The sequence below is a fragment of the Pelobates fuscus genome, chromosome 5 (genome assembly GCF_036172605.1).
Source record: "Pelobates fuscus isolate aPelFus1 chromosome 5, aPelFus1.pri, whole genome shotgun sequence".
Taxonomy (NCBI): domain Eukaryota; kingdom Metazoa; phylum Chordata; class Amphibia; order Anura; family Pelobatidae; genus Pelobates; species Pelobates fuscus.
Window position 1 is genome coordinate 370,569,132 of NC_086321.1, and position 12,834 is coordinate 370,581,965.

The 12,834-nt window shown below is 42.7% G+C and overlaps 1 protein-coding gene across 1 annotated transcript in view; it reads right to left on the reverse strand.

Annotated features, from left to right (window-relative positions):
- Positions 1–11,805, reverse strand: part of LOC134610431 (uncharacterized) — a 28,798-nt gene extending 16,993 nt beyond the window's left edge. The window contains exons 1-5 of the mRNA XM_063453391.1: positions 11,540–11,805; positions 4,782–4,859; positions 4,380–4,412; positions 3,508–3,591; positions 2,461–2,558 (exon numbers count right to left, since the gene is read on the reverse strand). Coding sequence (XP_063309461.1) covers positions 2,461–2,558; positions 3,508–3,591; positions 4,380–4,412; positions 4,782–4,859; positions 11,540–11,650 — 404 coding nt within the window. The 5' untranslated portion in view covers positions 11,651–11,805. The remainder of the gene's footprint in view (positions 1–2,460; positions 2,559–3,507; positions 3,592–4,379; positions 4,413–4,781; positions 4,860–11,539) is intronic.
- Between the last annotated feature and the right edge of the window lie 1,029 nt (positions 11,806–12,834).

The window sequence follows — 12,834 nt, forward strand, 5'->3', positions numbered from 1 at the left end:
TCAGCTGGTTCACGAAGGCGAGAGATATGCCATGGGTGCAGCTGGAAGCACACAGCACCAACTGCAATCTACGAACCCTGCCCTGGATCAAGAAAGAAGTGAGCAAACCTATTCCACTCCCAAACCCGTTTAGAAAAGCCACACTCCAAATCTTGCACCAAAATGCAGCCAAATACAACCACACGACCGACCCAAGCCCCATGCTCCCCCTGAGGGGAAACCCGCACTTCCCAGTGGGCGACCACGGCCCACTCCCACACCTGACAAACAGAGACAAGATCATCTGCACAGCTGACATGCTATCCCCGCCATGCCTAATACGCCCGCTAACTGCCTTCTTCCCATAACAACAACACACATTCCTACACACAATGGCAAGGGAACAAATATCACACTACTCCTGCTCAATACCACAAAAACTCAGCATACTTCGGGACTGAACATAATTCAAATCCCTCTCCCTGAAAGACACACTACCACCAAGGGCTATCTCCCAGATTTACACCTTACTGGTGACAAGCCGCTACCTCATAGCACCACCTTGCATCAGACAATGGAAAGAAGACACACTCATCTGACAACTTGTATTAAGAAACCCATCTGTTTATCAGGTTCGGCTGACATGAAATCCAGTCAAAGCGTGACAAAAATATTGTCCGAAACAAGTCAATAATTCACGACTGGTTTTCAGTGGTAGAATGGAATTGAGGCCTTAAGCTATGAAAGATGTTTCTCATAAATAAAAATATAAATACAGTTCTCCTTGTTCTTTAAAATAGTTTAAAATGGGGGGCGGGGCCGGACCGCCGAGCTGGATGGCCGCAAGACAGATCAGCTCCAACTACTTAGCTAAATTTCAACCATGAAACTATGATCCTGGAAGGCGATATTGACCCGCAGCGGCAGCTCTCGATGAGTGTGGGACACTGGATCCAGGGAGAGGCTGGCTCCTTGAGCTGCAGTCCCTTGGAGGAGAGACCTTCGTTACCCCGGTGGAGGCCTACTCCGGCGGTGAGCGGGACAGACGGCCGCTGCTCCGCTATCCCGCCTAACGGTGCCCGTTTCCCCCCCTCTGGGCCGGGGGGGTGATCCCGGCCCACCCCCCATGGCCCCGACCGCTACAAAGCATCCAGGGCAAAAGCGACATCACCACTGTGACCCGCAGCCTCCATTAAAGATGGCGGAGGCCACGTGCGCCAGAACCTATGGAGAGGGACAAACTTTCTCCCTGCACCACTTGAAACCTGAATGGCCGCAGCAGCCAGCCTGGCACTCAAACACAAGTGCCCAAGCATGATGCTTATGACACTCACCATCGGACACTGGAGCCAGGCGGAGGGGACAGAGACACAGCCTAGCACCACACATCGCCCACACAAACCAGCCTCCCATGCTAGATGCTGCAAATCACCCTCGGACAGCCATAAAGTATCACCCGTCGAAAACACCTCAACGACCCTGGACCCGACGTACAGACCAGCTTCTTCCACTGCTAACTGATAACAACGGAGGGCATCAGGGGCATGCATCACCAACCTGAGCAACCAACTCTGCCAAGGACATTTTACCTACTACAGCACACTCCTCTTCCCGAGCCATGGAATCGGCTGACCGGTGACTCTCTAATGGGCATAAGCCTGCTGTCTAATTCTTAAGAGTTGAAAGTGTTTAGATAGCCACCAGTAAATGTACCATGCCCTTGTGTATATGCTATTTACTTATTAACTTAATTTTGTCAGCTGGCATTGTGCAGGGACCAGTGATAAGGTGAACTTTAAGCTCTAGACCCAGCCTGTTCTCCGTCTCATGTGTTACATAAAGCATAGTTCTCCATATGTAATGTGCTATATACACAGCTTTACCTTCATTATGATGTAAAACGCCAAAATAGTGCTGCCAATATCGTATTATACAGATGTCCAGCATACTGAATGTCGCCAGCCTGGGACCCCCCTGGGAGCTTACTCTTGTTTCCAATCTTTACTTACCACTCTAATTAATCTGCCTTAGACCTTCTCAGACACAGCTCTATTTGCCCTAACTTACTGATGAAAGCAGGTCTTAAGATACCAACTGTTGTTATTCTCTATACTATAATATAAAAATGTGCTGTCTTGTTATGCCATGCCAATGTTTGTTATTGCATTGCTTGCTCCAGCTGTCGTGGCGAAGCAAAGCTGTTTGTTATTCAAAGCACAATAAATAAAGAATTAAAAAAAAAAAAAAAATAGTTTAAAATGTATATAATCATCTCTCCTCCATGAATAACATAAGGACCCATCTGCAGATCAGCGGTGTTTGCCAGTAATATATACCGTACGAAGCATTTTGCAGTGGGCTCTATGGTCATCGTTCTAGTTCGCATCAGATCTGTATATACCAGTAATGGCTAACCTTGTTTTTGAATTATATTTCCTATAATGCTCAGCCAGTCCAAAGGCTTTATTGGTTCATTCATACCATGTGCAGGAGGAGTTATGCCGGCCTGGTCCAGGTAACTGCATCGCTTTCCATAAAAATGCCATCCAAACATCCCGTAGCTCAGCTGTATCTGCGGACTGGTGACACATCACAGATTTAGCTCATTGTACAATTATTGAAAATTCCAAACTTCGAAAGGACCACTCCGGGCACGATAACAGCTTCATCGGAATGTAGGTCCTTACCTGAAGTGGTTCAACAATTAACGAACTGTTTAACCCAAAAGTCTTGAAGCCGGCCCCACATCGCTCTTCCACTTAACTTTCACTCAATGTCCGAGGCCTCAATCACAAAGGCTCAAAGCCTCTATTCTCAATGTGGAGCTAGTGATAGGCAGAGCGCATTAGCTGATGCTGTCAGGCTATCAGTGGTGCCCTGTTCGAGGCTTCCTGATTGAAGCCTTGGACATTGAGTGGAAGTACAGGGACAGAGTGATCATTCTGATGATGTTGTTATGCTGCAGGAGTGGCCCTTCAACCCTGATTCCCTATTTCTCGTCCAACACTTCATAAGCTACTGACCTACCTAATTATCATGCTGAAGTGCATGCTTTCTCAGTAAGGAAAATGGGGTGCAACACTGTTACATTGATTAGCCAGTTTAGCCAAGCATATATGAAATCTGGTTGAACCAGGACCATACAGGCCATAGGGCAGACTGGGCCAATGCCTAGTGGCCAAGAAGCTTCAGAAAGATTAAATCTCACAGAATTAGGATTACAGTCTGCCTGTTAACACAAAGCCATTAAATACTTAATGCCTTGCTGCTTCCCCGGTCTTTCTACCCCTTCACCCGCCTTCCAGAGGGTGCTGCTGTATCAATTCTCCTTATTATTTTTGTTATTATGTGGCTGCTTTCCAGTTCAGCCACTTGACCTTTCTAACATTTGCATTTTACATTGAAACAAAAATTGAGGCAGATCTGTCACTTTTAGAAGTCTTTTTTTTCACCCATTGACTTCTAAGAAAGCACGCCATCTCTTGCCCAGCATAATAACCTTTACAACACGTTATTTATGCCACTCACCAAGAGTTTCCTCTTCCCATTTTTCATAACAATCTCGAACTGGAAGCCAATGTCTGAGTTTGTCAATTTTCGGACTGACAGCACCTAAACAATGACAGCAAGACAAAATATAAATAATATACACAGATACAATGTTAAACAGTCACATTATTTTACAGGAAAAAAAAAGAAAAGTCAAATTAACTTACAGCTATTTAATTGTATTCTTGCATATACAGCAGGCAGCCATTTTGTCTATCTAAGACATCATGGGGCTGTGAGCTTACATTAAGGTGTGGGAGGGGGCCCGGCTTTGTACAATAATTATGATTGGCAAGCAGACTGAATTATCTACCCCACAGAACTTACACTCTAAATAAAACGTTGTCAATTCTGCCCAGTTTGGTAGAAATAATTTGGACTAACTTTTTCAATTTTCTCGTCAGTTTTCCACAACTCACGATTTAGTGAACCTCTCCATTAGACCACTTCAAGGAAAATTAACTCAAATATGTTTGTAGGATTCTACATTTGCTACACTCCACAAGGCTCTTTCCAAACATGGAATCATTAAATAAAATCTCAGTGGTAACCAAGTTTATATCTAATATTTCTGTTTTCTTTACTACACTAGCTGTGTAGAGGGGGTCAGATAGCGACTCACCCATTACTATGAACACTGCTACAAACAGACACAAGCCATCATACTTGACAGTAGTTATGGTCATGGGGGACGTGAGGGGTAATATACCAGGATACATTGCAGCTTAAATGTGGAACTAAGTATCAATGAGTAAAGTGCAGGAAATACACACAATTGACCTGTGGTCATCAGAGCCTTATAAATTCTTTAGGAGTTGGTGTTATTGTTACCTAAATGTTGTTATACTTACGTTGTACATGTAATATTGGCCTCGAAGAGTAGCCTAGAATACAATGAAAAGTCGGTTAGTATTGGCAATCCGCTGTGAGATTCCACAGAATGATGCAAAACATTTTTTCAGATCCGCTATTCCTAGCCAATAAATAAATAAACTGAAGCGGGGAATACTTTAACAAGAATGGAATTTAGTCACTGAAACATAACATATCACAAATGTAATGTTATAGAAATTATGGAAGATTCTACAATTTAAAAAAAAATATATATATATATCTTTTTTTTTTTTTTTTTTTTAAGGAGAAAATATGCAATTTTGAAATTGGCGTCTATAGCTCTACAATCAGTAACATATCCCTTGAATTATATCGATATTTGTATAATACAAAAAACTCCTGAACATTAGTGTACTTACGGTCAGGACTTCTCCTGGGATGTAGAAAAACAAGGTTGTGTTTTGAAGTTTAAACCAATATTTTGACCATGTGAACTTCTGTAAAAGAAAAAAATATATATTAGAAAACTGCTCCTACCTCTACAACTCCTCCTCTTACAGCTTCTATAACTCCTCCCCTTACAACTTGTATAACTCCTCCCCTTACTGCTTCTATAACTCCTCCCCATACAACTTATATAACTCCTCCCCTTACTGCTTCTATAACTCAAACACAGAAAAAGAAAAAATACTAATTCGCCGGCATCCATGCCCAAATGGGTATAGTGCCGGGAAAAAGCAGTACAGCCCTTGTAGGTGTGCTGAGAAGTAAAAATCAAAACTTTATTAATGCCACAGCTTTAAAAAATACTTAGACTCCAACCAATTAATACTAGAGTAGGTAGGTATAACTGACAAAGGCAAAGTAGCCGGTTGCTTCACAGGCAACAAAAAACGGAGAATTAAAGAGTCAGTGTGGACCTAGTGTATGTATAAAGCGAGGTAAACACTCCATCTATATCCACTGCACAGTCTACACGACCTGGTGAATTACTCCGTCTCAAGCTCCACTTAAATAGCCAAATGCTAAAAAGAGGGAAATCCCTGTTGCCTGCAAAGTCTTCACAGGTAGTCCACAGTAGGAACCAAATTAGTAAATATAAACCTAGTAAATATAGTTAAGACGAGCAGTAAACTCCATCCCTATATAGAACTCTGTCTCAGAAGGTCTGGTTATAACTCTAATCAAGGCTCCATACTAACAACTAGATATTGTCCAGACTAAATCCTATTACCTCGGCAATAGCCTTATGCTAATGCCTACCGATACTCCTAGATTAATAAAAGATCGAAGTCCAAGTTCTACCACCCATCACCCCAGTGCATAATCAAAGAAATCAAATTAAAAAGAGCAGCCCGACGCGCGTTTCAGCGTCTCCAGACGCCGTCGTCAGGGGCAGATACAAAACGCTGTCGCAACTTCCACCCCTTAAATAGCCGGTATGTAATTAAACATACCGAACAGCTGATTCCCATGTAGCGTTCACACCTATCGGTGGTTTGGACGAAGAGGCCCGCCCGCTCCATTCACAGACGTCCCACGTGATAGCTACGTCATTGCCAGATCACGTGGACGGATGGGAAAGGAAGGGGGCGGTAAACTTCAATTAAGACTCCTCCTTACGTTCCGATAGAGAATGCCTGAATCAATACAGGGTAACAGAATAAGTGAATCCCTCACCTGCAATACTGATAATAACTAGTGAATCACCAGGATATCACTCCGTGTGACTCATAATCATACTATGACAGGGGGGTCAATAAATCAGTACACTGTTAAATAGATCAAATGTAGGAACGGTTCACATCTGGCTAGAGAAGGGACTTGATCAAATATATACAAGATGTGTATATATGTAGATACACTTAAACAGTATGTATCCATGATTCACAAAAGAGTGGTCCACTCAATTTCACACCCCTATACCTTAATGGGGATGAATATAGAAGCCAATAAATAAACCCATTTACAAACGGTCCAATATATAACAGTGACTCATACAGCAAAAGGGGGATGATCAATGGAGATGTGCATATAGCTAAATGATCCCTAAATAATAGACACTAACAAAAAACGAGTGATAAATTGAAGCTTCAAAAAAGATTAAAAAATAATTGATCACAAACAGCAATAAAGAACCATAATGTTACTATATACAGATCGTAATTAGATGAAAGGGGTATATGAAAACCCCTCATTAAGACCGTTTGGTGATAATGTTTGAAGTTTAAAAATCCAATACGCCTCCCTCTGACGAAGTTTGATGTCCCAACCACCTTTCCGTGGGGACTGAGGGATATGTTCAATCCCTGTAAAGCATATTCCATCTGAGGAGTGGTTGTGAAAAAGACGTAAGTGTCTTGATATGGGAGTTTCTAAACGTCTCCTCACCGAGTTAACATGTTCCCTAATCCTGAATTTGAAAGGTCGAAAGGTCTATATACATAAGGCCACATGAACAGGTGAGTAAATAGACAACCCCAGTGGTACGACAGTTAATAAAGGAACGAAGATTAAATGTCTCTGAGTTGGTAGAGTTGGCACAAACCTTCTTATTAATGTAAGGACAGGCACTACAGTGGCCACATTGGTATGTGCCAATAGGTAGATAGTTCTTAAAGGGACCTGATGTGGACGGCGAGGAAAAGTGGCTAGGAACAAGTAAATCCCTTAAGTTCCGCCCTCTACGTGCGGTTATGGAAGGATGTGTAGTCACTACCTCTTTAAGATGTTTGTCCGAGTATATGATGGGCCAGTATTTTTTAAAAATTCCCATCACCCTTTCCCAACCCGCATCAAATGTTCCAATACATCTTATCGTGCGCGTCTCCTGTTTGGCAGCATTGTCATCGATGAGGACTTGACGTTCAGTTGAGAGGGCCCTAGCATAAGCCCTCTTTAGCACCCTATTGGGGTACCCTTTTTCCCTAAATGATAGTCTCAGTGTGCTTGCTTTAGATTTAAAGTCGTCTAAGGACGAGCAGTTGCGCCGTAGCCTAAGGTACTGGCCAATAGGGATTCCAGCTTTTAGTGGGGTGGGATGATGACTAGACCAGTCCAAAAGACTGTTTGTAGCTGTCTTCTTCCTGTAGAGAGTAGTGTGTACTTTATTGGTTGCCCCTATTGTCAGGGACACATCCAGGAAGCATAACTTAGGGCCCCCCATCTCGCTTGTAAAGCGCAAATTGTAGGTGTTGTTATTAAGGGCTACAACGAAATCACCAAAGAGTTCAGTGGTACCTAGCCAGACGACAAAAATGTCGTCAATATACCTCTTCCAGTATAGGACATATTCCATATACTGTTTGAGATTGGGCTCCTCCCTGATTACTCTCTCCCACCAGCCCAGATGTAAGTTGGCATATGATGGTGCACATGGTGACCCCATGGCAGTTCCCCTGATCTGCTGGTAGAGTTTCCCATTGAAGAGAAATATATTGTGAGTTAGTACAAATTTTAATAAGTCCGATATAAATCCAATATATGTCTCGGGTAACTTAGGATCAAGCGAGAGAAACCGTCTGCAGTGTTCAATTCCCAAATCATGAGGAATTGAGCTATACAATGCCTCCACGTCTAAGCTACACAGTTTAGCATGATTAGGGATGTCAGTCTGGGTCAAAAACCCAAGTAACTGTTTGGTATCCCTAAGGTGTGAGGGTAGTTCTTGTACCATTGGGGATAAAACCTTATCGAGAAACACGCTCACATTCTGAGTGAGATTGCCACACCCAGATACAATCGGTCTACCTGTTAAATCCGACATAGACTTATGAATCTTGGGTAAGCAGTAAAAGGTAGACAGAATAGGTTCTTTAGGATACATAAACTCAAATTCATCTTTTGAGATGAATTCCATATCAATGGCACTTGTCAAAAGGGTACGTAATTCAACTAAAAAGAGAGGGGTTGGATCCTTCTTGATCACACGGTATGTGTTGTCATCTAATAATAGGCGTTCTGCCATCCTAACGTAATTATCCTTGTCCATAACAACCACGTTCCCTCCCTTATCGGATGGCTTAATAATCAGGTCCCTCTTGGCTTGGAGCTGACTAATAGCCAACCTCTCTTGTTTAGAAAGGTTACCCCCAAACCGTACTTGATAGTCATCATTCGGCAGGGAGGCAATTTCCCTGCAGACCATATCCAAGAAAACTTCCAAGTTCCTGTAGTCTTTAAACGGTGGGGTGAATCTGCTTTTAGATCTTAAGTTAGTGTGGGGAACTTTGTTCCTAATGGAACCATCATTAGATTATTCTAATCATTCTTCTAACCATCATTAGATGCTTTTATAACTCCTCCCCATACAACTTATATAACTCCTCTCCTTACTGCTTTTATAACTCCTCCCCTTACTGCTTCTATAACTCCTCCCCTTACAACTTATATAACTCCTCCCCTTACTGCTTCTATAACTCCTCCCCTTACAACTTATATAACTCCTCTCCTTACTGGTTCTATAACTCCTCCCCTTACTGCTTCTATAACTCCTCCCCTTACTGCTTCTATAACTCCTCCCCATACAACTTGTATAACTCCTCCCCTTACTGCTTCTATAACTCCTCCCCTTACTGCTTCGTTAACTCCTCCCCTTACTGCTTCTATAACTCCTGCCCTTACTGCTTCTTTAACTCCTCCTATCACAGCTTTCTATAACTCCTCCCCTTACAACTTAACTCCTCTCCTTACTGCTTCAATAACTCCTCCCCTTACTGCTTCTACAACTCCTCCCCTTACTGCTTCTTTAACTCCTCCTATCACAGCTTTCTATAACTCCTCCCCTTACAACTTATATAACTCCTCCCCTCACAGCTTTCTTTAACTGCTCCTATAACTCCTCCCCTTACTGCTTCTATAACTCCTCCCCTCACAACTTCTGTAACTCCTCCCCTTACTGATTCTGTAACCCCTCCCCTTACTTCTTCTATAACTCCTCCCCTTACTGCTTCTATAACTCCTCCCCTCACAACTTTTATAACTCCTCCCCTTACTGCTTCTATAACTCCTCCCCGCACAACTTCTGTAACTCCTCCCCTTACTTCTTCTATAACTCCTCCCCTTTGTCTAGGAGCCTTTAGTGTCTCTTTTACTTTGAATGTCTAACATTTTACATTCTACTAGTTGACCGATCAGCAATCCAGGCTCCAATCAGATCCAGTCTAGATGCATGTTGATATATTTACAAATCAGCAATTTGTGGTGACATGAAAACCAGATTGCAAAATTCAGACTAAAATAGCCGAGTTAGAGCTGTAAATGTAGAATTTTTCCAAATCCGCTATTTTGGTCTAAATTTTGCAATTCTGTTTTCGGTTAATTAGAATTTACTGTTTAGTTATTATTATTATTATTGCCATTTATATAGCGCCAATAGATTCCGTAGCGCTTTACAATATCATGAGAGGAGGGGATTTAACTATAAATAGGACAATTACAAGAAAACTTACAGGGACGGTAGGTTGAAGAGAACCCTGCTCAAACAAGCGTACAGTAGAGTTAATAAACCCCTGGTATCACCAGGTCTGAGGCGGTTGGTGTAAGAGTATAATTGAAGTAGTGTCAGATATCAAACAATGAGGAGAGATTTTTTTTACAAAATTTTTTTTTACAGAAACTGGTTTAAGCCGCAACAGAAAAACAAAACAAAAAAAAAACCACAGACAGACATTCGTGTAATAATAACACAGCCATTATACTGGAGATATTTCACATGACGGACGCAGTGTGTAACTTGTTAAAAAGCACAAAACGTTGAGGCGAACATTTGCATGAAAAATGTACTTTTAAGGAAATTACACACAGGGTGGTTTAATCACTGGACTCCGAATTAGAACAAATTTAAACCCAGTGGAATAATGAGGACCAGAACCGGGGGAGGGGGGGGGGGGAGGGAAGTAGATCAACACAACCCAGCAATAGACGCAGTTTGCGTGTTTTAGTTTAAATTATGTCATTTCAATTTTACTTTTCTACCTTCAAAGTTTAGTAAATATAATGAAAGATCACTCCCGCCACCCCCTCTCTCTCTAATAATGGCTTTTAACTTAGATGATATTTTATTTATCTATATTTTTATAATGAGGTGGTATTACACAGAGATAGGATCAGAAAACCACAATAAAATTCTAGTAGCCTGCTACCTGTCTTCTAAACCCCTCCATTGTGTCTAGTTCTGCTTTGTGGAACGAGGCATTGTGAGGGGTTAATAGATGATGACTCTACTGAGGGTCAAACAAGACGCGAAACTACCAGTTAGAAAAAATATATATATATTTAAATCAACCTAGAAAATCCTAGGAATCACAGGTCAACGATCACTGATGGAATTGTAAAGTGATAAAGTGATATACTCATACCTGCAGACAGTTATATATTACATACGTACTCAAGTAACTGGTTCCTACTTTATATGCACAGGTAACACGCAGAGATAGTTAATATTTACCTTTGCTACATTCATTACCTGCTGGATCAGCGCAGCCCTATAGCTCTCAGAATGTACCTGCAATGCACACTTTGTGGCACATTGTCAGGATTCTACTCTAATCGATACATTTAGGTAAAAATAGCCGGGCTGTGACTATAGCTAAGTGGGATTCTTTTTTTCACATCAGCTATTTAATTTGCTAAAATTTAGATTTTAGAGAGAACCCCCGTTTTTGGACTCTAATGGCGGGCTAAGAATCATGGGAGTTGTAGGAACTACACCTTTGCACTAAAGCCGTGGTCCCCAACCCAGTCCTCAAGTACCCCCTAACTGTCCAGGATTTAGCTATTACCAACCCAGTCCTCAAGTACCCCCTAACTGTCCAGGATTTAGGGATTACCCAGTGTATCTAAGGTGTTTTTAGGAAGAAAAAAAAAAACACTTTAGACATAACAGGGTAATCCCTAAATCCTGGGCTGCTAAGGGGTACTTGAAGACTTGGTTGGGAACCCCCGCTCTAGAGGACGTAACCCTTAAGAGACAGTGCTCAGGTGCACAACTCTTAAGCATCATAGGAGTTGTAGTTGTAGTTTTGCAACAGCTGGAGGCCAGTGTTTCCACCCTTTGCACTTAGAGCTATCTCTTCTCTGGTTATAAAGCCTTACGGTTAACATATGTATTTCTCCTATTATGTAATATGTCAATAACAGAGGTTTATTGTCTTGGCTACGGTAACAATCTGCTTACCATTGTATCTTTCCTCTTTCGTAGGAAGCCTTCAAACGACAAGCTCTCTCTGACAGATTCTTCAATTTTAGGAGAGAACCGGTCGGGTTCTTGAGGCTTGCTCTCTGCCATCGTTGTAAAAAGCTATTTAACTTCCTCATTCACCGCTCGACTTCCCCCTCTGTATTACCTTCCCATACATACACACAGGGAGTAACTTGCCGTTCGACAGGTACGTTTAACCCTTTGTTGAGCTTGTTCAAGCTGCCTTTTACTGAAACATCTGTAACGCAATCAGAGCTGCAGGATGAAGCTTAATCATTAGCTAATTCAGATTACTATTTTTCCAAAGTGGACTTTACCATGTCTGCTCAGTGAAACATTGATTTACGGGATTCCACCAGTTTACAGAAGGAAGAGACACATTTCACTGATCTACAGGGGCCACAGCAAAGCATACAGGGAAGAGTGACCAATGACATCGTCTTATGCGGTCTTACCATGTCTTATGCGGAGATTGGTTGATAAGTCTTAATTTTATAACAAGACCCGGAGGCTCATATTGCATAACCCTTTCTTTACTGTCCACCAATAGCAGCAAAGAATACAAACAGAATGAAAAAATAAAGAACATACATTAACATAGGCCCCTCCCCGCTCAGGTCCCGGTATATTAGGCAGCACTTCCCTTCCATTTCCCTCTTTCTTTGCTGCTCCGACCAAAGATAAGTCGGGGTTTTCACATAGAACTGATAGACCACTTCGTACACATTCCCCCTCCTCGAACGATCTGCTTTTCACTCCAAGATCGCAGACTGATCGACATGGAGCTTTCCACCCTTCTTACCAAAGGGGCTATAGAAAGAGCGCCCCCCGACCCAGCAGGAGTCGTAAGCAATATTTTCCTGGTGGAAAAGAAGGGCGGACAATTGAGGCCCGTCATAAATCTGCGCCCCCCTCAATGCCATAGTCCGATACCGTCATTTCAAAATGGAAGGTATTCACCTATTACGGGATCTTCTCCTTCACGGAGATTGGCTAGCAAAGCTAGACCTCAAGGATGCATACCTGACGGTGCCGATTGCCAGGGCCGGCCTTAGGGGTGTGCAAGCTGTGCGGCCGCACAGGGCGCCATGGAGCGGGGGGCGCCATGCAGCCGCACAGCTGGCCGGGATTAAAAAAAAAATTGCGGCGGGGGCGGAGCTTACCGTGCGGCGGGGCGGAGCTTACCATGCGGCGGGGGCGGAGCTAAAAGCGCCGGAAAACTGCTGCAGGGGAAGCAGGAAGGAGTCCCTGCTTCCCCACCAAACAGTCAC